Below are 27,967 nucleotides of genomic sequence, written 5' to 3' on the forward strand. Positions count from 1 at the left end.
GTGCATAACCCTTGGCAACTAAACGCGCTTTGTATTTGGGTTTTTCATCAATACATTTGATCTTATAAACCCACTTGTTAGGAATAGCTTTCCTACCTTTGGGCAAATGCACAAGCTCCCATGTATTATTTGCATACAGTGATTGCATCTCAGATTTCATAGCAAGCTCCCACTTACTTCTGCCGTCACAAGACTGGGCCTCTTTGTATGTAAGAGGTTCTCCCTCTTCAGTCAACAAAACACAATCCAAAGATGGCTGAAACCTCTCTGGTTGACGTCTCTGACATGTAGATCTCCTCACCCAATGATCTACATTTGCCGGTAAAGGGTCAACATCCTCAGGAATGATTCCGTTATCATTTAGCGGCTGATTTTCAACATTTATACCCTGTTGTAAATCATTTTCAGCCTGTTGGTCATTGTGTTCTACCCCATTTTGTGCATCTATTTGTTGTCCATTATCTTTTGGTTGTTGCACAAATGGTTGTTGCTCATTTTCAGCATCAATAGGCACCATATTTTCAGCCAAGGAAGGCTTTATGGTTGGCTGGCCATTATGAAATTTGACCCTCTTTTTATCATGGTCTACATGTGTAGCATTTTGGAGCAATTTAGCCTCATTAAATACTACATCTCGACTCCGTACAACCTTCCTCTAATCAGGTAGCCATACTCTGTAACCCATCTCACCTTGATCTCCATAACCCATGAAGATGCCTCTGATGGATTTCATGTCTAGCTTAGTCCTCTGATCTACAGGCACATGCACAAATGCCTCGCAGCCAAAAACACGCAAATGGTCATATGAAGCAGGTTTGCCAGACCAAACCTCTTCGGGGATGCCATTGTCCAAAGCACGATTTGGAGAACGGTTGCATACATGAACTGCAGTTTTCAAAGCCTCTCCCCAAAATTCTTGCAGAAGATTAGCTGTGGATAACATGCAACGTATCCTCTCACAAATTGTGCGGTTATATCTCTCAGCCACGCCATTAGATGATGGATTATAAGGGGCTGTTAACTCCCTTTTAATACCATGCATCTCACAAATAAACATTAAATTCACGTGATACATACTCTCCCCCATTATCTGTTCTTATGGCCTTTAACTTGAGACCCTTTTGTGTGGTCACAAAAGCATGAAATCTTTTAAAAGCATCAAAAACATCACTCTTGTTTTTAAGTACATACACCCAAGTCTTTCTACTGAAATCCTCAATGAAAGATACAAAATAGCATCAACACCATGTGAGTTCACACGCATAGTGCAAACATCTGAATATCTAAATCAAGAGCATGCAACTTTTTAGAGACACCAGACGAATAAGAGAACTTCACTTGTTTACCATAGATACAATCTTTACAAAATTCAAGGCAAGGACTTTTACATCAAATCTCCCAAGAGAGGAGAGAACCTGTAGTGCTTTCTCACTCATATAGCCAAGTCTCTTATGCCAAAGTTCCATTGGGCAATGAACTTCAAGCATAGCAACACACTTGCCAGGTAAGGCCTTGCAATGCAAATAGTATAAAGTTCCCCTTTTGCTGCCCTTCACAATCAACATAGAACCCTTTTGTATTTTCCAAGAGCCACCACCAAAAGTAGTGAAGTAGCCCTTTACATCCAGCTGCCCAACTGATAGCAGACTCTTCTTAATGCCAGGCACATACCTAACATCATGCAAAACAAGTTCTTGGCCATTTTCCAAAGCCAAGTGAATGGTGCCAACACCCTCAATGTCACATACATAGTTGTTACCCAAGTAAACTTTACCCAGGTTACCTGCAGTGTATGTGGCAAAAGACTCCAAAGAAGGAGTTACATGAAATGAGGCACCACTGTCTACTATCCAAGACTGGGACAGCCCATCATGTGTTGAAAGCAAAGCGTCAATAAGATCTAGCTTCGTGATATACATATCACTTGCCATAGCCACAACATCATCAAAGACACTCGAAGCTACGACAAGTGCTTCGTCCACATCAACAATTTCCTCTATGACCACACTAGAGGGCACACTGGCCTTGCCAACATCCTTGGAAGAAGAGGATGTGTCATCATCACCTTTAGCATCTTTTGCATCCTTCTTCTTCTTACCCTGCTGCTGCTTCTTCCTCTCAAGATCTTGCTTGTAAAATCTACAATCATGCTTTTTATGCCCTTTGCGTCCACATTGATAGCAAGTTATATCTTGAGATTTTCCCTTGCTCTTACTTCTACTCTTGCCCCTGTTAGCTACATTGTTCCTTTTCTCTGACCTGTCCCTTACATGATAAGCTGTGCCACTACCTTCACCACTGGCTTTCCTCCTAATCTCCTCATTGAGAATGGAGCCTCTTACACCATCATAGGTTAAAGCAGCATTGTTTGACAATGACACAACAAGCGCTTCCCAACTGTCAGGCAAAGTAATCAAAAGAAAGATAGCTTTCAACTTGTCATCAAATGGTTGCAGCCCTGAATCCTGAAGTTGACTCAAAACACCTGTAAACGCATTCAAATGCTCAAATGCAGGCTTTGCCTCATCCAATTTCATGTTTACAAGTTTCCGCATGAGATGAACTTGATTCACACGAGTTTTATTCTCATACGAACTAGTCAACTTTTGCCAAATAGCATTTGCAGTGTCAAGACGCTTAATATCAGTAAGCACATCATCTGACACAGCCATTTTGATATAGGCAATAGCCTTTTTGTTCAGCTTTGCCCAATCTGAATCTGACAAGTTTTCAGGTTTTGCAACGAGCAATGCATTTCGCAATCTTTAAGGAATAGAATGTCTTGCATTCTTTCCTTCCACAAATCAAAGCCAGTGCCATCAAATCTTTTGATTTCCATCAAAGACTTTGACTCACTGCTACTTGTAGATGCATTGGAAGCCATTTCGATGCAAAATAGACCAAAAATTCATTGCTGTAATTTTATAACAGCAAGCTGCAAGTTGCAATTTTAGCCTCTTACAGGCTCAGAGAACACTATAGAAGTGCAAGGAAACGTAACACTGGGTTACAAACACTTTATCCAAAGTGTATAACAGTAAAAGAGATAAATTTCAGTAGTAAATACTAAAATTTCAGCACACACATGAAGCATGCATCCTGTGCATGAATTGCTCCCACTTCAACAGTAAGACCAAAGTGCATTTGCAACAACCTCAAATCTGCAATTGAGGTAAAAGCTGCTGCAAAATGTATTTTCAGCAATACATAGACTCAATGGGAAGCATCCACAAGTAAATACATGTGTTTATTGTCACATAAACCTCCTATATATGTGAGAGAGGTCTCAAACTCTGCTCAATTGTACCACAAATTGCAATACATGACACAAAATGTCCAGAATTGCATCACATTTGCAAAAGCCCCAAAAGTTACTGCACAATTTGCTGAAATTTCTGAAAAATCAGCAAAAGCCCTCAATTTCTCAACTCGAATCCTCGAGAATTTCTCCTATAATTACACCTGTAGGCGTAGACTTGAATAATCTTGCACATGTGCAAAACCCCCAAGTTTAAAGTGACAACTTGCTGAAATTTACTGAAATTTCAACAAATAGGGCAAAACCCCCAATTCTCCAAGTGGCTTGGTGTTGCACAAAGTGTCCCAAATGTACCTGTAACACTTGTGCTTGCTGTATTTAACAGAAAAAACCTGTTTTTGAAGAGAAACAGCCCGAAATGACCTGTTTTCAACATATAAGCACTTGTGGGCTGAGGTATTGTCTTCCTTGACTCCGGGGAGGAGAGAGAAGACACCTGCGCTTGCTGTTTTTAGAGAGAGAAAACTGCACAGGAGAGAGACAATGAAGATTTCTCACAAGGGAATGCACTCTCCCCTTAAGTGTCCGTGGACAAGCTACACCATAAGAGGGTTTCCGTCAAGTCCAGTCAGTCTAGATTAGAAGTGATCTGGCACTTTTGTGAGTCTTTTTCAAGTCCAAAGGAAAAAATTCCTTCTTTAGCAGTGACGTCGGGCACCACTAGCCTCTTGCAACTCTCCTTTTTGTTTCTTTTCCTCCCCTTAACTATTGAGAGTTCTTTTTAGCCAAACTCCAACGGGCTTACTTTTTTACACTTATAGCCCATGGGTTTTCCTTTTTTTTTTACTCATTTCCCATGGTGCCGGTGCTTCACGTGCTCGGACTCGTTGAACCTTCTTCTTGCCAAGCCACACCCCACGAACTCCACTTCATTCAGACCGCCTCACGGCCTCGAACGGCGTGTCCCAAACATGGAAAAAAGCATCTGACCATCCACGTTCGCTACGAACTGCCGACCTCAGCGAAGCATATCTCCATGCTTCGCACTCCGATTCAGGTGCCGTCGACTCCGACTAGCATCACGTGCTGCATACTATCCACCAAACACCTGGCGAGCTCGAGAAAACACCAAATGGCACGTTTCCCAATGCAGCCCAACCGCCTCGAAACTAGCCCCTCCCAAAACTTGATTGCCCATAACTTTCCATCCAGAAGCCCGATTCTCAATCCGAAAAGACCGGCATGCTCCACAACTCGAGCACTTCCTGTGTATCATTTCACACCCGCCTTGACCAACCACCAGTGCCTGCCCAATCCAGCGAGGATCTGCAAACGCATCCCACTTCAACTTGCCATATCTTGCACATCTGGGCTCCGTTTGGCGAGTTGTCTGGACGAGCTTCTAGAGCATCTTGAATACTACATTTCGGGACACATTTTTCGCATTTTGAATACCTTGACATGCCCTCATTATCTCACTTTGGAGGCCCCCCCTGTCCTAAAAAACCACTTTAAGCATTCATTTCCACTGCCACTCTCTTGCCCAGGGCCTTCATACCTGCTTTAGCCCTCTACCATGCACATGTCAACATACACATCATTGCATTGCACACTTCCTAGCACAAACCAACTTTAGCTGCACCATCATTGCCCACCCCCTCGTTGAACATTTATGTTCAACCACACATGGCCTTATTGTACTAAAAACTGCAAACTAAAAACAGACTCTCTGTACACTGTAAAACCACCTAGTATATGTACAAAATTGGCACCTGCTACACGCTGTCTTTGCTCATGCGGGTTGCCCAACCCCCTACTTTACTTGCCATCATCCACCTGGGTCAAACACCTGGCTTTGATCACTTCCATCCACTTGCAACGGCCTTCCATAGTGCTGCATCCTATCACACAGCCAATCATCCACATAACTTTCCCTCGACATGCTTCCAATGCTCCTAGCATTCATAGGCATATTATCCACTTCCAACAAAACAGTATCAAAAGCATCACCGCTTCCATCAGACATATCATCATTGACACAAAACATACCATGCCCTCCCTCCCAACCATATAAAGCCAGATCCTCTTCGATCAAATCCTGCACCTGCTCGACAGCCCACTGCACAGCTGCATTTATCAGCATCCCCTTCAACCACCATACACAAATTTCCTTTGACAGCTCGAACAAGTCCACACCCTTGGACTTTTCTTCATGTTCAAGAGGACCACTCCACTTGGCGGGCAATGTTTTCAACATTGGCACCTTAGTCACCATCGCTTCCGTACTCACCTCCATACCTGCCTCTGTCGACACCACCATAGCAGCAGATTTTTGCTCTCCCAAAGAAACCGCCAGCTGTAGAGGGATAGACCCTCGTATCACCTGCATTCTGGTCAAAGCTTTCCCAGCCATCACTCGTGTCTCTTCATCCATCTCACCCACTGGGTCATCAAACCCCCAATCAACCTCACCCAAGTATACCTACTCAAAAGAACCCATATCCAAGGCATCTTTCATGCAATCCATGGATAGCTGGAGCTGCTCTTCATCTTTCTGAGCGTCCAATACCTCTTGCATGCCATATTCTTCAGCCTGTTCTTCCTCCTTAGCCACAACAACTCTCTCCTTCTTGGGAAACCCTTGTATCTGCTGTACAATCAAAGCACCTTCCACAGCTACCTTGATGAGCATCATCAGTAGCATGGTGCCGCATAGCACTCTCACCTGCATGTCTTTATTCGCAAGCTCCAACACTCTTCCTTGCTCTTCATTCATAGTGGCAACCACCACATCTTCATGCATATAACAAGGTAACTTTACCTTTACTAGCATAGACCCTTCGGATTCAGTCTCCCAGCTTGTATCCTCCTCGCTCGTTTCCCAGAAGCTTGAGCTTGTAGCCTCATCGTCTTTACCATAGGCCAATTCGGTATCATCATCATCATCATCCTCTAGTTGCTCCACAAAAGTTGGACCATCATCCTGTCCACTTTCATCATCCAACCCCAACCTTTCGGCACCTACCATTTGTCCACGGTCTACTACCTTTTCATACAAGCACTCCACAAGAACAGGCTCCACCTCTTCAAGTTACACTGGACACTTGGCATCTGCTAGCTCCTCTACACATGGGCTCTCTTCAATAAAAGGCTCATCTTCACTGACAAGTTCTTCCACAAATGGAGTAGATGCTTCACCAACAGGTAATTCCCAAGGAACATAGTCAATCATAGGCCTTACCCTAACAGGCTCCACACTTCGCATCACTGGCACCATCCTCGACGGGCCCATAGAACAAACTGCTGCTTCAACATGCACACAATCTGCAGGCTTTAACAAGCTTAACTCCAGCTTTCTTTTCATTTTCGTGCTCTTCACCCGGGAAACTCTAACTGCCTCGGCATAAGTCTTTGGCTCTTCATCATCCACCTTATCTCGAACTTGAGGACACAGGCAAGCTAGGAATTTGTCCAGCTTGAAACCATCCGCATTGACCACTTGGGTGGCAGCAACCAGATCACTCCAACAAGCTTCGAACTTATCAACAAAAGCATCAAAATTTCCACTTACTTCTTGTCGCAACCCTTTAATCCTTGCATCCGCTTCAGCAGACGACACCACTTTGTGAAACTTGCAGAGAAACCGCTCTCAAAAACCAACCCAGTCTTGCTTACTTGCAGCTTCGAGACCATCGAACCATGCCTTCGCTTTTCCTCGCAGCACCAACGGAACTGTCTCCAGCTTTTCTTCATCACTCCACATTTGCAATGAGAGCATAAATAACTCGAAATCTGCCAGCCACTCATCCGCATTTTCATCACCATTGAAAATCGGACCAACACTCTGCCACATTTTTGCTTACAAACGTATCACCAGGGAGCAATCAGTGTGCTCCTCCGTGGGGGCACCAGAAGATGGAGAGGGGGAATGGGGAACACACACGCAATGGCCCCTATATAGCTCAGGGTATTCACAGCACCCCTGTCCTCTCGAAAACACCTTCAAAACAAGCAACTCACACTAGCAGGGCCTCGCCCAACGCACAAACACTCTGCACAATCTTCGGACAGCTACCACACCGATCTTGCCCTCTTCCAACTCTTCCACAACTCCACACCTCTCTCTCTCTTTCTCTCTCACACACACACACAGGGAGCCCGAGGGGCGCACACGCTCACACACCGGCACCACCCACCCTGGAGACAAGCAAAGAAGAAAGGGGAGAAGGGGGAAAAGACGATGCCAAAATCGACAATGAAAGCTTCTCTTTCAAACCAGAAACCATGTACAAACTCCAAGAATTGTGCTCAAGGCTACACCATGGCCATCGCCGCTTCATACAGAGGGACACACACCTCCCTCGACAAAACCGAACCCGTCGGCACACGCCTCGATGGGAAAATTCACCTCGCGCTTCACTTCGAGAGCAGCTACTTCCCTTGGCAGCCCTCGTTGGCTACCTCTCCTGCAGAGCTTTCGCTCTTTCGAGCCGCTTCACCGACCACCCATGTCGACTCCCACCATCGAGCGTACGAAGCTTCTCCTCCTTCCCAAGCCTAAGGAGCCAAAGAGCAAAACCCTCCTCCTGGCCTCGAAAAAATTGTCGCACCCTCTTTTTTTTCACTCTCCCCTTTTCTTCCTTTTTCAAGTCCAAAGGAAAAAATTCCTTCTTTAGCAGTGACGCCGGGCGCCACTAGCCTCTTGCAACTCTCCTTTTTGTTTCTTTTCCTCCCCTTAACTATTGAGAGTTCTTTTTAGCCAAACTCCAATGGGCTTACTTTTTTACACTTATAGCCCATGGGTTTTCCTTTTTTTTTTCCTCATTTCCCATGGTGCCGGTGCTTCACGTGCTCGGACTCGTTGAACCTTCTTCTTGCCAAGCCACACCCCACGAACTCCACTTCATTCAGACCGCCTCACGGCCTTGAACGACGTGTCCCAAACATGGAAAAAAGCATCTGACCATCCACGTTCGCTACGAACTGCCGACCTCAGCGAAGCATATCTCCATGCTTCGCACTCCGATTCAGGTGCCGTCGACTCCGACTAGCATCACGTGCTGCATACTATCCACCAAACACCTGGCGAGCTCGAGAAAACACCAAATGGCACGTTTCCCAATGCAGCCCAACCGCCTCGAAACTAGCCCCTCCCAAAACTTGATTGCCCATAACTTTCCATCCAGAAGCCTGATTCTCAATCCGAAAAGACCGGCGTGCTCCACAACTCGAGCACTTCCCGTGTATCATTTCACACCCGCCTTGACCAACCACCAGTGCCTGCCCAATCCAGCGAGGATCTGCAAACGCATCCCACTTCAACTTGCCATATCTTGCACATTTGGGCTCCGTTTGGCGAGTTGTCTGGACGAGCTTCTAGAGCATCTTGAATACTACATTTCGGGAAACATTTTTCGTATTTTGAATACCTTGACATGCCGTCATTATCTCACTTTGGAGGGCCCCCCGGCCTAAAAAACCACTTTAAGCATACATTTCCGTTGCCACTCTCTTGCCCAGGACCTTCATACCTGCTTTAGCCCTCTACCATACACATGTCAACATACACATCATTGCATTGCACACTTCTTAGCACAGACCAACTTTAGTTGCACCAACGTGCTCAACATACAATATGTCATGCCTAGGAAAAGGGATCACATAAAGATGCTGACTAAAATACACGAAACGATCACGAATGAAACATTCGAACAATGCGTACGTATCAATCATGCGAACACATAATACTTCCTATGAGGGTTCTTTGGACCTAGGCTCGAGAGCCAAGATCGATCCTTCGTGATTGATCAAATCTGCAACGAGGTTAGCGTCGCTAGAAAAAGCATCAACTAACACATCATCCTTGTGAACAATCACAGCTTCTTCATGCAAATCATCATGCTTGTCTTTATCATCCAAATCATCATACTGATCATTGTCAATCAAATCACCATGTTGCTCACAATCATGCAAATCCTGTGTGTCGTGCTTTTGAGAAAAAGAGACTCAGAGAGTCTCCTTCGCATGAATCCGTTCAATCTTGTCCTGCATATTAGCAATGAGAGATGGAGAATGAACAATGTGCTCTCCATGAATGACAATGGGAGAATCACTTTTGGCATTGAGACTGGAAGTGTTAGCCTCCCAATCAATGAAAGGGTCAGCATCACAAAACCATCGAATGCCTAAAATCATATCACATCCTGAGAGAGGAGAAACAACAAATCTTCTAGTGAAGACAGCTTTTTGAATTGCAAACAACACATCAAGGCACTCCTCCGTGATGAGAGCATCCATACCAGGAAGAAAGCCAAAGACCTCGATAGGAGATCTCTGACTAACTTCGAGGCGGGCTCTCTCAACAAGAGAGGGACTGATCACATCATGCATACTACCTGGGTCAAACAATATGACAAAACGCTGCCCCGTCATATGACCATAACATTTAATGAGAGAATCATCAATGGGAGGGTCATGAGAATCTTGGACACACTCGTGTTATCATTAATTGCATGGACAGAGGAAGTGGGTTCTGTGGATTCTTTAGATTCATTCAATTCAAGCTTAGAACATGTTCTTTTATGTGACCCTTAATGTGACAATGAAAACAACGACCTTCCTTAGAATAAATGCTTTGCTCTTCCGACGTGATGTATCCTCCTACAATTCCTTGTGCTACCTTTTCATCTCGAGTGAGCTTAGGTCTAGCAATTGTGTTAGCCTTACCCTTAGATTCATTGGAAGAATTCTTTTCTGAGAGACTGTTGGAAGATTGGTTAGAAGGGTTACCATTCTTACCGTTCTAAGGGTTCTGAGAAGTCTGCGAGGTACTTGTGGAAGTCTTGTTCTCCTTAGGCTTTCCCTTGTTGTGCTTCATCTCCTGTGCGAGAGCAATCGCGACCGCCTTGTTGAGATCGATTGGATTGAAGACTTCTACATCAAACTTGATATAGTCGTCTAACCCAAAAAGGAATGCCTCTTTGCGTTCATCATCCGACTTGCGTAATTGGGTACCTAGCTGCAAAACAAGATTAGAAAAAGACATAACCGGTATACCATTTTGCTTGAGAGCACGCCAATCGTCCTTCAATCGTGTGAGGTACTGAGGTGGCATAAACCGCGCCTTGAGCTTGTCTTGGAAATCAACCCAATTGAAGGAAAGGGGCGTGAATTCGTCGGCTTCCTCTAGGTGCGCGGCTAGCTATGCCTCTTGCCATGCATGGTACCAATTGATGGCATAACCGACAAGGTACATAGCTGCCATCAAAACCTTGCTATTTCCTGTCTTCTTAGTTGTCACAAAGTTTGATGCAACCAAGAATAAATAACTGTAGCATCCATCTTACCATCATACTTACTGAAAGTCAACTTCTCGGTGATTGGGTTGTTAAAATCCACATCGTGGCTTGCGCCACTTGAGGAACTCCCACGATCTTTGGCTGGTTCGGATTTCGAGACAAGTACTTGTCGAATCAATTCTTGAGTGTGTAGGTCTCTTTGAGCCTCACACTCGGCCTCCCTTTCTGCTTTTTGTTCGTTTCGTTCATCGCGCTCGCGTTCGAAAGCAATGCGATTTGCTTCTTGTTGTGCCAACACAACTCGATTCGCTTCTTGTTGTTGTATTGCATTTCGTTCATTTCGTTCTTCGCGCTCGCATTCCAAAGCAATTGGAGTCGCTTCTTGTTGGGCCAGCGCAATGAGATTCGCTTCTTGTTGTGCCAGCGTAAGGCGAGTCGCTTCGCGGATTGGCTTCTTGTTATGCCGCCATCATGTTCAACATCGACTTGACCATCATCTCCATGGAAGTTGGTACAACTCGTGGCGTAGATGGCAAAGGGGAAGGGTCGAAAAAATCTCTTGGTGGGGAAAATTCTTCGTCGCCTCTCTCATGCTCATCACCTATATGCGAAGTATCCATTCCGCTTCGGGTGACGACCATGCACTATGATCTTTGGTTCTTAAGTCCACGAGGAACTTGGGTTCTTGAGGGTCTTGAGGTTCTTGAGGTTTTCTTTCGCTTGCAAACCGTGTTTGAGAAGGATCTTCTCTTCACCCGAGTTCTACTCCTTTCCGCGGACGCACCCCTTGGCGGCCTTGCGCTCACACCAAGGTTGCTTTTTCCCACCTCACATCAATTGGGCAGCCGCTAAGTGCACGGTCCGCTCTCAATGAGTGAAAAGAGACACAAGGGGAGGCTGAACAAGCCCTTCTTTCCTGGGATTCCTATCACTCTTCAAAAACACGATTACGAATCGACGCGCCCAAGCGAACTTGGGTTCGTGCGACCGCAACAAGCAGAAAAAAATTCTTGTGATTCTTGTGGTTCTTTGCTTGAGTGATACAGAACACTGCCAAAGCTCTGATACCAATGTTAGGTGCAACGGAATGAATATTGTATTTTCTCAAGATGAGTGATCCATATTTGCTCAAGGTTCCTTTTAGTTCTTATAGAAGGGAGAGCCTTCCGTTCTTAATGGAGAGTGCTATGATCACGAACAAAGTGAGTGGACACTGTGCATGCAAGTATATGAGACTCAGACATAGAGAGAAGAGAGATACGACACCAGAGACGTTGTAAAACCCTCCTCCGAAAGCCCCACTCTCGTCGGCGAGAGTGGTCTACTTATGATTGCACAAAGTGGTACAATGATGATGCATGGAAACTGATGCAACTCGGGGCTATGTCGGTGACGATGACTGGGATGGCGACAATGACCTAAGGGATTGAAATCTGCAAGCTTTTCACGGCTGTCCAAAAACGCTATCTGCTGAAAATCTGGGGCTGATTTGGGACTGCTGAAAACGCTGATTTGGCTGCGTTTTTGGGGGGATGGAAAACGCTGATGTCGGCAGCGGTTTATGGCTGAAAACGCTGCTGTACTTGATGCTGAAAACGCTGCTTTCTCTGCTGTGAATGAAGGCTGAAAACGCTGGTTCCTTGCAGCTTGTAGCGATGGCGAAAACGCTAGGTGTTGGGGAAGAAATGCGGTCCAGGCCAATGCTGAAAACGCCAAGCAGGATGGGGGGCTGGAGATGAGCAAAACGTTAGGGCTGATGGGGTGCTTGAGAGGTTCTTGCTGAGAGAGGGGAGTACCGGTTGCCAAAGGCCTATTGTGCTCCTTGCTCATCTGCCAAAGAGTGCTAGCTTTGGTTTGCTTATATATTTTCTTACCCAATTTACCCTACCTACTTTTGTTGGGAAGTCACTTAAATTAATAAGTGGAAAATGTCAAAAATAGGGAAAATAGGGCTAAATGCACTGGAAAAATCTCCTAACTGATTCTAATGGATTCTGATGGGAATACTGATGATCATGCTGTGCGCAACCAGAGGATATGCATCTACACTAAGTGACTGAGCATGCACGGTCTACGAATAGACTCACAAAAGTGCCAGATCACTTCTAATCTAGACTGACTGGACTTGACGGAAACCCTATTATGGTGTAGCTTGTCCATGGACACATAGTGTCACGATTGTGACTATGTTGCAGTATTACATCTCTTCCTAGTTGTAGATATGCGAAGTGCCATGCCAAGCAGGACCCTTGCGCTTGAATGGTCACACCCCTTCGTCCAAGAGACGTGCCTCTTCACCAAAAGCCACACTCCTTCGACGACTGGTTACACCCCTTTGCTCTACGGGTGCGACTCTTCGCCCAATGGTTGCAGCTCTTCGCCGAAAGGATGTGTCTTTACGTCTAAAGTCATGTCTCTTAACCAAGAGACATGCCTTTTCATTTGTCTCTCTTCGTCTCCTATATAACTTTGCTTTTGCATTGAAATTCCCAAAACGCTGAATGCTGAAATTCTTTACATTGGGCTGAATTACCAAATCGTTGGGCAATGATGAAACGTTGCGCTGCTGAACTCTTTATGTAAATCAGCCAATAGCGTAAACTCATTAGCCAACAGCCAACGTAAATTTTAAAGCCCAAAATTTCAATGCCAAGTGGCCGGCCAAAGTGGATTGGCTTGCCCCAATTTTTTAAGCCAATGTGAAGACCGCTTTTCACACGGAGCGAGGGCAATGGGAGTATGTTGTTATGCCTTTTGGATTGACGGGTGCCGTGGGTACATTTAACCGTCTCATAGTAGGCCGTTTCGGCGATATAGTTGGTGTATGTGTATTCATCTTTCTTCTTGATATTCTCATTTTTTCTGCATCGTGGGACCGACATGAAAAGGATGTAGAAAGGGTACTAGCCCGTTTGGATGAGTGTCAGTTGTACATTGCAGCTAAGAAATTTGAGGTTTTTCTCGCTGAAGTTACTTATCTGGGTTATACCATTTCTGCAGAAAGCGTCAAGCTAGACCCCGCGAAGGTGGAAAAGATACGTAACTGGGATTTGCTCAAAACTGCATATGACGTGCGTTCTTTTCTTGGTTTATGTCAAGCATATAGTTCACACATAGAGAATTTTGCACACATTGCCGCACCCATGACTGATATTTTGAAAGGGGTAAAGACTCACCGACAGCGCGTGGATTTATCCGAGGCAGCCATTGAGGCTTTCGCAGCTCTCAAGGTTGCAGTGATAAAAGCGCCGTGTCTTATCCTTGCCTCTTTGGATGACCCCTTTGAGGTATACACGGATGCGAGCAATGTCACCATAGGCTCTATGCTTCAACAGCATGGTCGTCCAATAGCTTTTCTTAGTCAAAAGCTCAATAGTGCAGAAAAGAACTATTCAGTTTATGATAAAGAACTTTTGTCTGTCAATCACTCTTTTAAGCATTGGAAGCATTTTTTGTATGGTAGAGAGTTTACAGTTCGACAGATCACCAAGCCCTCAAGTGGCTCAAGTCTATACCTAGTGCACATTGGAGTGATTGCCAAGCACGGTGGTCACAATGTTTTGAGCAATTTGGAGGTTTGATTGAGTATGAGCCTGGAAAAGCTAACCCTGTTGCAGATGCATTAAGTCGCAAAGCACAGATCCTGGCTCTTGAGTCAAGATCCACAGTTTCTCTTCAGGGTGTGTCTTTCGACAGCATGAAAAACTAGTATGCGGATTCCGAGTTTGACAAGCAATGGTTGCACGCTCTTGCTTCCCAATCGCCAACCAACTATCTCATTCGTGATGGTTTGTTGTATTTTCGGCAACGTCCATGTGTGTTGCCCTCTCTCAGGAGGGCCATATTGCATGATGCACATGACTCTCTCACGGGTGGGCACAAGGGAATGAACACCACTCTGGAAAAAATAAAAAGATTCTTTTATTGGCCTCAAATGCGAAAAGATGTGTTTCGTTATGTCACAAAGTGCACTATTTGTCAAAAGGTAAAAGCTCCTCGGGGTGTAAGCAACAAGGCCTCTTGGTTCCGCTGCCTATTCCCGATGGACCTTTTCAGGATATTGACGCGAACACATTTCGTGGCCCAAAATAGCAGTTCCCTAAATTTTAGGGGATGCTTCCGTTGGGCTCCCACTGGTCTTCTGACCATCTATCCTCATTGGGACCGCATCCAAAAATGCAATGTGGCCCAACTGTCGGATACTTTTTGTTGGTAGTCCCACCTTGACTTTACGCCTTAATTGAGTTCACTTCCTAGTATCCACCAACTTGCTAAGTGCGACGGGGGGACCTATATGATCTTGCTCTGAGCCTAGACATCCTCTTACCATACGAATTCCAGTGCCGACCACTTCCCGTCTGCGGGTGAATCTACCGTTCACATTGGCCATACAATGTCCGACCGTTTGCTACTTCAAAAAGAGGGTCTTAAACAAATAAAATAAACCCCATTGGAAAGAAACCAACAACCAAGGTTAGCAGTTGCCACATCTCTGTGACATGGTTAATAACTGCCACGTCCTCGTGACAGTTATTCATCAAGCATTTGTACCCCCTCTGTGGTTTGCCAAAATCGATTGTTTCAAATAGAGATGTTAAGTTTACATCCCACTCTTTGAAAATTTTGGCACTAAGCTGCATTTTTCATCGGCTTTTCATCCACAGTCAGATGACCAGACAGAGATTTACAATCAGTTGGCTTTTGATCTTTTAAAGTCATATGTGCATGATCAGCAGTCTCATTGGGATCTCTAGCTCCCATTGGTTCAGGCTATTTTGAATGACTCTTTTTCCTCTGCCATTGGTCGAACTCCATATGAGGCAGCTTTTGGCCGTCCGTTCCAGTCACTTTTGACTCCCTCGGTCAGTCAACTAACTCGTGGTCAATGCACAACGTTTTCCATGTTTCTTGGTTGAAAGTGTTTCAGGGAACACCTCCAAAGGACATTTCAGAAGAAGAAGAATCGGAGATCATCGATGAAGCTGAAGTCATGGAGCTGGAGCAAGTGTTGTTGCATCGGTTTCGCTATGGTTCAGAGAAGCAAGTGAGTACTTTTTGAAGTTCAAGGATCGAGGCACCCAAGAGGCAGTGTAGGTTGATGAAGAGTTTTTCAAAGATTATCCCGAATTGTTGGCAGCCTACAAGGAAGCCATGCAGATCAGTACTAGTACCTCACTTTAAAAAGGAGGGGATGTCACGTGCACATCTAACCCTATGTGCATGTGGACAAGCTACTTCATGACAAGGGTTCAATTAGCTTAGCTTCGGAAGTGTTCTCGCACTTTTGTGAGTCTGTTCAGTGACCGTGCATGTCCAGGCACTTAAGAGTAGATGCATATCCTCTGGTTGCACACAGCATGATCATCAACAGTACCATCAAGAGCATTTTACAGTGCAAAAAACCTATTTTCTTTCGCCATTTTTCACTTATTATTAATAAGTGACTTTGTTGGGAAACTGGGTAGGGCAATCTAGCTAAGGATCTATATATAAAAAGCTAGTGCTATCACTTTCTCTGACAGAAGAGGCAGCAGAGACCACAAATCTGACAGTGCACCTTCTCAGCAAGACCCGGCAACCTAGCGTTTTCAACCACCAAGGACCAACGTTTTTCTCAAGTGCAGATTGGCCCCAACGTTTGCAACTTGCAGATCAGCCTGGCGACAGTAGATCTCCTAGCGTTTTTTGCAGTAGATACATTTTCAGCCCTAGCGTTTTGGGAACAGCAAACCAACCCTAGCGTTTGCAGTTTTCCGCGACAATTCAGTATCATTGCACCAGCGTTTTGCATTTTCAGCAGTTATCCTCCGTACCGCAGCCCTCAAACCTCGCAGATCTCATCTTCCCGCAGCAGATCCTCGCCGCACAGTCAGATCAGCCAGCAATTGCAGATTCAGCCCGCTATTCGCAGATTTCAGTATCTGCGTTTTCAGCGCGTCGTTGTTGCCGTCGTCACAGACATAGAGTCAGAATTCAGCAGAGACAAGACTTGCAGATTTCAGCCATTAGCGTTTTCAGTTTTCAGCCCGTCTCGTCGCCGTCCTCATCGTCGACATCGTCGACAAGTCCATTGCATTGTAGAGATTTGTGCAATCAATAGTAGACCGCTCCCGCCATAGAGAGTGGGGCCCTTGGAGGAGGGTTTGACCACATTCTGGTGTCGTACTCTTCTCTCTCTATCTCTCAGTCTCAGCACCTTCATTCACAATGTTTACCATTTGTTTGTAATCATTTGCACTCTCTCACTAAAGGAACGGAAGGCTCTCCCTTTCGTAAATAAAAGGAACCCTTGAGCACAATTCGAAGCACTCATCTTGAGCAAAGTTCAACATTCACTTCCGCTGCACCTTACATTTAGACTTTCACACACACACAGAACTTTGCAAAGGTAACCTGCAACGGGAATTAACACTCAAAGCACACACACGGCTCAGAAGCTAGAATGCTCCGAGCAGACGCCGACAACCTGTAGGCCCCAAAATTGACACCCCTTTCGGTATTTCTTTATTCTTTAATAGGGTAAATTACAAGAAGAATCCTGGGAAGTCTTTACCTGTATCCAGCTAGATAGCACCTGTTTTGGCAAAATTTCGGTAGCATAACAACCACAAAACTTGCTTGAAACCAATTCCCCTGCTTGAACTCACTTCCACTGACATAGACCCTCTGTTTTCTGCCCAAAAATAGTAAATTCAGCACGCTGTATTTACTGGTTTTTGCCCTGTTTTCAGCCCTAAACAGTCCCTCAACTGTCCTATAACAGTGGGGCATTGTTCCCCATGGTTCTGACATTAGTATGGCTGAAAAACAGTCCAAATTCAACGCATAACCAGCGCGAAAACGCACCTGTACCCTCACCGGTGCCTGCTTTTGGAGCAATAGTTAGCTACTCATGTTCCTGCTCAGAGAGGCTCTTGCCTCAGCAAAAACGCATAAGACCTCACAGTTGTACACGAGTCAAATGAAGAGCCCTCTTTGTGGGGCATCACATTACTGCACGTAGAGAGAGAGAGAGAGAGAGAGAGCAGTGTGAGGTGTGCAAGACATGACTTCTTGCACCACACTGTACATGAGAAGGAAAGCTTGCAGTCAATAGCTCTTAACCGGACAGCTTGCAAATGAGGCCCCTCTGAGCTAGAAATTGAGCGCCCCTTTTTCTGCATGAGGAAAGTGCACCAGAAAGTGCCACTTGGCACATTTACAAGCATTTTACCGTTTTGGGCTTCCCGCTTAAAAATCTCTCGACTGGTTGCCCAGTTGACTTTGCAGCAGAGTTCTAAAATGTTCCCCTTGTCATTCCGGAGGTAATGACGCAAACAAATTTTATGGTCCAAAATAGCAGTTCCCTAAATTTTAGGGGATGCTTCCGTTGGACCCACTGGTCATTTGACCATCTATCCCCACGGGGACCACATCCAAAAATGCAATGTGGCCCAGCTGTCGGGTACTTTCCCTCGGTGACCCCACCTTGGCACTATGGCTTTATTGAGTTCACTTCCTAGTATCCACCAACTTGCTAAGTGCGGCGGGGGACCTACATGATCTTGAACTGAGCCTAGGCATCCTCTTACTATACGAATTCCATTGCCGACCAACTTCCCGTCTACGAGGGACACTACCATTCACATTGGCCATGCAATGTCCGACCATTTGCAACTTCAAAAAGAGGGTCTCAAAAATTAAACAAAAATCATTGGAAAGAAACCAACAACTAAGGTTAGCAATTGCCACGTCCTCGTGACAAGAGCCCTCATCTTCATGATCCCTCGACTTGATCTCAAAGCAAACCCTCTCTTGAAGCAGTCTCAAATTTCGATCCTAGAATCTCTTGAACAAAGGTTCTGCTCCTTCGCTCTCGAAGAGAGGTCAAATACCAATAAACATTTGTCACAACACCAAGGGAAAAGTTCACAAGAGAATAATACCTCAAGCCCTTAAAGCATCATAATGAACTTTCAAGAACTTGTCTTGATTCTGGACTTACAAGGTACTTAAGCTTAGTTAAAAATTCCTTTCGTGCATCTGAGTCTCTAAAGATCTCTTTATACTATCTTACCCAATCAATTAGGTAATCTGATGAAGAACTACTATATATCAAGTCAATCTATGATCTTCCAGGAATTCACAAAACCACTTCATCAGAAAAAAAAAATGAAACTCAATTTTAACTCTTAATGACCTTCGACAGTTATCTAACTGAGTCAGACACATCCTTAATTTGTGACAAAAGTAGGTGGCAGCAACTATGTTGAGCTTTCGGCAAGAAAAACTTTGGAGAGACCATGTTTAAAAACAAAGTGGGATCCTCTGCTGGGAAAAAACCATTTTCTCAACCTTGTTTTTTAAGGTCCAGCTGATGAGACAACCGGGATTTATGCCAGCATCTGAGGTATATATTAACTAAAATGCATAAATTTTTACCGTGGAAATTAAGGTTCAATGAAAAGACAGCTGCTAATTTTTTTATTTTCAGCCGGGAAATTTACAGTACAAACTGAAAAATGTGAGCACTGATGGGATCGGCCATAAAGAAAATGACACAAAACATGTCTTTAGCTATAAAGACTAGCAATGTGCATGCAATGTTGTGCCTATGCCTGTGTGCATTGTTTATGTTATCTCAAGTGACACAAGAATACCTAAGATTGTAGTTCTAGCAATTTTATTAAGGGAGTACCAATCCTCCATGAAGATTTGCAAAAGAAAAAGACTTTGGGAGTTATAGGAAAGAAATTTTGACCAAATATTTGTGCCTATGCTTGTGTGCATGACAACAACATGCAAAGAGCCTGCAATGTAGATTATGAACTTCAAAGAGCATTAACTTAAGGTAGTGGGCTACCTTATCATCGTGCTCTTTTGTGCCGTTGAAGAAGTGGTGGGGCTGTACCATCCTCCTAGACCATGACTGCCCTCATCTGCTCGTAAGAAAGAACATACGAAGACTTGAACAAGAGTAGGCCTAGGAATTTTCATCAGACAGGAAATTGCACAATCTTTTGATACAAAGGTTACCTGCTTCATCAGACCAATCAGAAAGGCGCTTAGAAGCACCCATCTCAAGTTAGTCCGCGAGGGTAATGAGGCTTGCATTGAAGCATTACTAAGCGTGGCTGTAGAGAGATGAGAGAAAACGCACACTACGAAACCCGCATTAAACCCTGATTAGAACCAGATTGAATCGAGCACACGCACAAAGACATAGCGTTCCATTGGGCGAAGGGGGATGTGGAGTTGACCTGCACGAAATCAATCTCTCTCACTCTCTACGGATTCACGCCGTCCTGCGGGGTATTTTCGTCTCTGCAGCCAGCCAATCCGACCTTCGTGGCGCCTTCTCTCTGTCTCCCTCTCTTTTTGGCGCATAGCTCCACACGATGGGCGCCCCTCAGGACTAAATGGGCGCCCAAGGTCAAGCAAGGTCAGGTATTTGACCATTTTTATTGATTAGGGGTGCATGCACACCGTTTTCGATCCAAAACTTGAGAACTCCTCCAAGTTTTCCCGAATTGGCAAGGCGGTGCATTTACTACAACACCTGCAAATTCTGAAATTTTTCCGGCAAGTTAATTTGGAAGACTTTTGGAAGCTTTTTCAAAGATTTGAAGCACATGGAGCGAAGGTTTTTCAAAATTGAAGCTATTTTGAATTATTTGATGGTTTCTCTAGAGTATCCGTTCTTGGAGGACTTTGCAGTCGTAATCGACATCAGAAACAATTTGGCAAATTATTTTGAATATTGGTCTTCGATTTGGCAAGATTATTGGTCTTCGATTTGGCAAGATAAATTGCCATCTCTTATGGCGGTTGCTCTTCTGCTTTTGCTCTTGCGTTTCGCCATGTGATTCTTGGAACAAGATATTCCTTTTCTTACTACTCACACAGCACGGTTGCACCATGGATTCATACATACACATGCATCATGCTTTCGATTTTCAAACGCTTGCACCCGTTCAACCTATTGTTGCCTCGTACCTAGCTACTTTCATAGAGGATGCCTGCACGGCAACTGGCAAGACGATAGCATAGAATTTCTTGATATGCAAGAATTTAGAGCAATACAAGTATGAATGTCTGTTAATTTTTCACAATTGAAAGCGAATGTGAGTAAAATGTATGTTCTCCTTGTACAATTTATACAACAGTCGGCCAAGGGCCCTGTTACAACAGCCTCGGGTTTCTTTGACTCATGTGCTTGGAATAAACACCCCTGGTCTGCAAGAGCACAACTCCAATCCAGATGCCTTCTCTCTCAAAAAGGGGTGGATGATTTGTTGAAAAACACTAAGTCACCGACCTTTTGAGGGGAGGAAAGGAGCGCAATAAAGATATGGTGAATATATTTCTGAGCAAATGGAATGGAATTCACATTCTTAGAATAACATTGGATGCAATCAAGGCACTATAAGCAAATCTAAGACTAAAGGGCAGAGCCTATAAATGGTGGATATCGCTCAAAGAGAAGGACATCATACTGCATACATGGGCGGTCTTTAAGGATGTGTTAAGAAAAGTATTTTTTCCCACTAATGAAATGGAAAGAATGGGCCTCCGTCATAAATTCATAACATTTGTGTAGACATTGTTTGGAATTGCTATCAATGGGTCTCCCTTAGAGCCCTTCTCTATACAAAGGCCTGTTAGGAAACATTGCCCCGTATCTCCCCTTCTATTTTCCATCGTAGTGGATGGGCTTAATTTCCTTATTAAATGACAAAATTTCCAAAGGATTAATCAAAGATACCAAATTACCAAACTCAGATAGGAAACATTGTCTATCCCGATTTGCAAACAACACAAATGCCTCATTGGCTAATGATCAAAACTCTATGCGGATATTCTGGCAATATATGGATACCTTTTGCTTAGCCTCGGGATCCAAAATTAATCACCACATAACTGGGGTGTATATGCAAGTAACATCTCTATCCATGTTTGGTTGTTGAATGAAGGATGCAATCCCACCAAGGAAGGATAATATATTTAGACTGCTAGGGATCCCTATGGGCTTTGGGGTTTTCCTTATCCAAAGATGGGATTGGGTTTGCTCAAACTTTGCAATCAAGCTCAATAGATCATGGATAAGGTTACAAGGGCTCCTTGACATGGTTATAAACCATTTCTTAGTAGCTTACATTATCTTTTTCCTGGCTAGCTAGAGACTCTCTCATTATCGTCTTGATCAAATTACCAAAGTATTGAGGAACTTTCTATGGGCATGTGATCCTTTCACCTCTAGATTGGCAAAGGTTAAATGGGATATATGTTGTCTCCAAAAAGGTAAAGGTGGTATGGGGATCAGGAACATCATTGTTTTAACTAACAAGATGGATATAAGAACCATCATGGTAGCCTTTCTTAGCCTTGACTCAGAATGGGCTATCCTTCTTCCAAGGAATCTTGATAGGTCCAAGCTATCATAGGAACATGGATGGAAAGCCTTGCTTTAATCACGATCTTCTTCAAAAGTTTCCCATTTCTCCTTGTGGTTTAGACCTCATCTACTCTCTTATGGAGATCTTGGGATATACACAAGTCCAAACTTTACGTCAATTGGGATTCTCACACTAGGATAACTACCTTGAGGGTTGATTCCCTTTGGTAGCTTCTAATTGATGTTGATAGGGTCGAGGAGAGTTCTTAGAGGCTAGAGTCAAAGTTGCACAACAAAGTACAAACTTTACATCAATTGGGATTCTCACACTAGTCTAACTATCTTGAGGGTCGATTCCCTTTGGTAACTTCTAATTGATGTTGATAGGATCGAGGAGGGTTCTTAGAGGGTAGAGTCAAAGTTACACAACAAAGGCCTTCAAATGTGGGGAGATGTCTGGGTTATTGATAGTGGTCAGTGGATCACAGACCTAGACCCTTCCTTGCATTTTAACCTCAAACCATGAGAAATATAGTTATTAAGAGCTAGGTGAAATAGTTTCCTTGTAAATCTAAGATTGACTCTAAACTATGTATCTCCGCTCTCCTACAAGGCATTCAAATGGAGAGGGGGCTACAAGTTATTCACCCCCCAATTCACTCACATGAACCATCCCCTCTATTCAAAACCACTCTCAATAGGAGATGGATGGTTAACAAGGACAAGAAATATTGGTCCTTTAAATTTTAGAGCATTAGGCAATGGGTATTCATCCCAAGAAATTGATTCTTCTATGACTCATCTTCACAAGGCTATTTGGACTGCTCCCAAACTACTCAAAATGTGAATCGATCAAGGGATTGTCCGAGATACAAGGAAGGAATCAAGTATAGTGCTCACCTTTTAATAAACTATTCGTTTAATCTACCCATTTTTGCCTCATTTATTAAAGTTCTAGGCTTTGTCCCCTCCTAGAAACTACCAATGTTAAGGGCAAACATTGGCCTTCCTTCAATCTTTTGGAACAAAGTTTGATTAGGATTATTGTGGATTATCTAGAGGCAAAGGAATTTTTATGTGTATCAAGGTCCTTACTAGACTCCTAGTCTGAGAGTCTCTTTTGATGGTGTCTTTTAGGATACACAAATATGCCTAGGATAGATACAAATCTCATGTAAAAGATGTGCTACCTTATGAAGCCCTACAAGATGAAGGTTGTGCAAAAAAGATAGTCAACAGGAACTTTGAACACCAGAAGGAATGGACCAAAGAAACAGAAGACCATGCTCAAAATGTGATTGGTAAGATACAAGAAGTACAAGGCTTCCTACGTAGTCTTCAAAGTGTACTAGATTATCTTCGTTGTGCATGATGGGATCTTGGTTGTACTAGTTTTTTTGCAATTGTACCTATGATCAGTATATGATGGTAGATTGTAACTCAATCCCATTATATCTATCCCAATATTTTGTTGAAGATGATGAAACAGGAAACAGAAGGAAGACAGCAACTCAGAGTAGGAAGAAGATGGAGAAGGAGAAGACACAGAGCTTGTGTACGAGATCTCTGTAGTCTCTCTGTATTGGAATAATAATGTATACAAACTCAGAGCTACAAAGCTTATATGAAACCCTAAGAGATAAGGTGTCCTTTCACACCGGATGTCCAGGGGGAAAAACCCAGTGGGAGAAAAGTGCCCCTGGTGAAGCGCGTATACACACTAACACTACTACATGTCTACAAATCCCCCCTGTAGTGATAGTGTGAATCCGTACAAGGTAGCAGATCATCATGTGTATGAGAGTAAGCCCAAAGCTTTTCGAAAAGCTTCAAACTTTTCTCGTGATAACGCCTTCGTAAATAGATCTGCAATGTTATCCTGTGTAGGACAGTAAGTTAGTGTGATCTCCCCTGCATGTAGCCTTTCCCTGACATAGTGGTAGTGAACCTCTATGTGCTTTGTTCTTGCATGAAATACTGGATTCCTTGCAACTGCCATAGCACTCTGACTGTTAGTGAAAATGGTAGTGGGTGCCTGTTGACACTCACAAAGATCTGCCAATAACCTGCGTATCCATACACAATCAACTGTTGCCGTGAAAGCTGCCCTGTACTCAGCTTCACAAGTTGATGTAGCCACTGTGGGTTGCTTCTTGCTTAGCCAAGATATACATGCATTTCCCAAGAAAAAACAATTGCCACTTGTGGAATGTCGTGTGTCAAAATCACCAGCCCAATTTGAATCGCTGTAACCAAGAAGCTGCATAGAACTGTGCTTTCCATACATATCCCCCCTTGGAAAGAACATGGCAAGATTAGGGGTACCTGAAAGGTAACGAAGTATGCGCTTCACAGCCTGCCAATGATGCATACCTGGGCTGTGCATAAATCTGCTTGCTTGTGAAACCCCAAATTGAATGTCTGGACGAGTGTTGCCTGCCAAATATATCAAGCAACCAACCGCTGCTGCATAAGTATGTACATCAAAAGTTTCTCCAGCATCGTGCATGCTCAACTTTGATCCAGTTTCTACGGGTGTAGAGATTGGCTTACAATTTTGCATACCAAACTTGTCCAAAATTTTATGCAAATATTTTGCCTGCAACATGTATATGCCATCCTCTGATTGCACAAACTGAATACCCAAGTAATAATGTAGCAAACCAAGATCAGACATCTCAAAGGTTTTTCTCAAAGCATCTTTAAACGCTTCAATTTCATCTGCAGTATTGCCTGTAGGCAAGTCCACTAGATCCCATGTATGATTCTTATTAATAGAATCAATTTCTTGCTGCATAGCATCTTTCCACTGAACACACTCTAAAGCTTGTTCAAATGAATCAGGCTCATCTGCATCACAAAGAGTGCTAAAGCAAGCCAAATCTACTTGCTCTCTGCCAAAAGTAGTACCAGCACGTGTTTTTCGTGGCAACGGTGCATCCAACTTGCTATCCTGCAAAGTTTTCTGAACCCATTTAGGCAAGGTTCTTTCTTCCCTGAGAACTTCTTGCTCTTCACGCACAATTTCCTCTACATCATGAGGTGTCACATGCTGATCAAAAGATTGATCAAGATTATCAACCTGTTGTGATTCTTGATTCTCCACAAAAGAAGGAAGCAAACCTTCAAATACATCATGTGTCTGCATATGAGGTACATCAAAAGCAACCATAGGTTGAGCAGTAGTTTCTGCAAAAATTACATCACGACTTTCAAAAATCTTGTTTGTAGCAGGATTGTAAAGTCTATAACCTTTACTTCCACTACTGTACCCCACAAATATACACTTGATTGCCTTATCATCAAGCTTCCCACGTAACTGCTGAGGGATGTGAGCATAAGCAAGACAACCAAAAACACGAAGATAACTGACTGAAGGTTTTTTGTCATACCAAGCTTCATATGCAGTAATGGTCTTCAAGGCACGAGTAGGACACCTGTTCAAAACATGTGCTGCACAAGCAACTGCCTCCATCCATAGTTTATGAGGCAAACTCTTAGCCTTGAGCATACATCTGGCTGTCTCCATTAAAGACCTGTTCTTCCTTTCTGCAACACCATTCTGTTGTGGTGTGTATGGCATAGTGCATTGGTGTTTAATGCCTTTCTTTCCCAAAAAATCCTTAAATGCACCTGACATGTATTCACCTCCTCGATCGGTACGAAGAGTCTGTACTTTGCAACCTGTTTCATTTTCAACCATGGCGACATAATGTTGAAAAACTGCAAACACGTCTGACTTTGCTTTGAGTGGATACACCCAACAAAACCTGGAAAAGTCATCAATGAAGGTCACAAAATAAAGGCTGTTTCCTATAGATGGCGTCCTCATAGGACCACATACATCACTGTGTACAAGCTGCAACTTTCTTGTCGCTCTTACTGAACCATCCTGCGAAAATGCAAATCTGTGCATCTTTCCAAGAACGCAACCTTCACATACATGTCTTGGTGGCATCTCCAATAAAGACAAATCATGCACCATATTATGACGTTGTAAAGTCATCAAACTGCCATAACCAACATGCCCAAATCTAGCATGCCACAACTCAGCATCCTGCATGGCCTGAGTCTTTGTTTCTGCAATACATACCTGAATCTGCTTTTCATAACGATCTAGCACAAATAGTCCATTGTCTAGCGTACCTGTAGTGATAAGAGAATAACCATTCTCTCGATCTCGTACAACACATCTGTCATCCTCAAAAATGACCCGAAGACCATTTTTTGCAAGAGAGGATACAGACAACAAATTCTTCTTGATCCTTGGAACATATAGGACATCTGGCAAGCATAAATTTGAACCATCTGAAATGGTAATCAAAATCTTACCAACGCCTTTGATTGGATAAGAAGCATTATTTGCACATGTCACCTTCTTTCCTGCTGGAGCTGCATCCAATGAACAAAACAAATCCTTCCTTGAAGTAATATGCCTGGATGCACCACTATCAAAGTACCAAATCATTTGTGTCTTGTCAACACTGTAAGCAGAAAAATCTGAACATACTACAAAAGCATAAGAATCCTGCACAAAGTTTGCAGACTCTTCTTTAGCTGTAGAAGAATCACCAGAAGCTGAAACAACCAAACTTGACTCTTTCTTCTTTTCTTTAGCAATTCGCTTTTTACACTCACTAATGTAGTGACCAGGTTTCTTGCAGTAGTGACATTTACCTTTCTTCTTGGACTTGTCGGAATCACCTTTAGACTTCTCTGAAGATTGTCCTGCACTAGACTTGGAGTGATGAGCACTCTCTTTACCCCTGTTTTTGTTCTGTACAACAAGAGCATGATCCATACCATCCACCTGTAAAGACTTGTTCTTACGTGATTGATCCTCCTGCAATAGCAAAGCCACTAACTCTTCAAAATGAAGAGGGTCAGGATTAGCTCGCAAAGACAGAGTCAAAGAAGTCTGAAAAGTCAAATAAGATGGTGGTAGTGAATTGAGTGTTTTGGAAACCAAGTCCTTCTCTGGAATCACTTCATCAATGCTAAGCAATTGCTCTTTAAGATCCCTGATTTTTGTAAGATGCTCGACAATATCGTCACCTTCGTCCATCTGTATTTTGTCAAGTTATTTCTTCAAAAACTCTATTCTGGCAGCGTTTCTTCCTCCAAACATAGCTTGCAGAGTGTTCCAAGCATCCTCAGAAGTTCTGCAAGATCTGATATGTGGTGTGATTGTCCTCTTTATGGTTAAGGCAATCACAGCCATAGCCTGTGCATCTTTAGTATCCCATCTCTTTTGCTCTGGAGTGACTTGTGAGGGTCCTGCACCAACAGCTGCACCACGACCAGGCGTGGCAGGTGCAATGCTACCTGGACGAACTTCATCTCCAGATACATAATCCCACAATCCTTTACCAACCAAAACATTTTTGGCCATAAAAGACCAAAGAGAATAGTTGGTACCATCCAATTTGTCTTCGGATGTAAACGCACCAAAAATCTCTTTCTCCGTAGATTGAGCCATACTGTAGATGCACACAAGAGAGCAAAAGAACCTCCAAGAGATTCACAAATCTCCTCTCCAATGCAAGCAAAACTCTACACAAAATCTCAGCACAAAGCTAAGACAAGCTGCTTCCCAAAAGAACTGTTTACTTGAAGAAAATCTGTCAAAAAGCACACCCTCTTGATCTAAACGCCTCCGAAAAGTAACTTCTGCTACGCTGCTCAGAACAAAATTCTGAGGGCTCGAACGGCTTCGAAAGGGGGATAAAACCCCAAGTCGCCTGATCAGAATACTCCCGGAACGTCGAGGATGCTCCCACGAACAAATTTTCCGAAAACTGCCTGAAAACTGCGATTGCGCGCGCGGACGCGAAAACGCAAGTAGAGGCTCTGGAAATCACCTCGCTCTGATACCAATTGTTGAAGATGATGAAACAGGAAACAGAAGGAAGACAGCAACTCAGAGTAGGAAGAAGATGGAGAAGGAGAAGACACAGAGCTTGTGTACGAGATCTCTGTAGTCTCTCTGTATTGGAATAATAATGTATACAAACTCAGAGCTACAAAGCTTATATA

General features: G+C 43.7%; 1 protein-coding gene across 5 annotated transcripts in view; it reads right to left on the minus strand.

Annotated features, from left to right (window-relative positions):
- LOC147446651 (uncharacterized) overlaps positions 1 to 19,934 on the minus strand; it is a 103,381-nt gene extending 83,447 nt beyond the window's left edge. For 3 of the 5 annotated variants that reach the window (XR_015189901.1, XR_015189900.1, XM_086525839.1), the window contains exons 1-2: positions 19,573 to 19,934; positions 19,400 to 19,475 (exon numbers count right to left, since the gene is read on the minus strand). Coding sequence is in view for 3 of the 5 variants with exons in the window: in XM_086525839.1 (XP_086381965.1) it covers positions 19,400 to 19,450 (51 nt within the window). In the remaining 2 variants the exon portion in view is untranslated. The remainder of the gene's footprint in view (positions 1 to 19,399; positions 19,476 to 19,572) is intronic. The other 2 variants (XM_086525840.1, XM_086525841.1) reach the window with 2 other exon arrangements.
- Between the last annotated feature and the right edge of the window lie 8,033 nt (positions 19,935 to 27,967).

Source organism: Adiantum capillus-veneris, chromosome 12 (assembly GCF_014529385.1).
Source record: "Adiantum capillus-veneris isolate H3 chromosome 12, ASM1452938v2, whole genome shotgun sequence".
Taxonomy (NCBI): Eukaryota; Viridiplantae; Streptophyta; class Polypodiopsida; order Polypodiales; family Pteridaceae; genus Adiantum; species Adiantum capillus-veneris.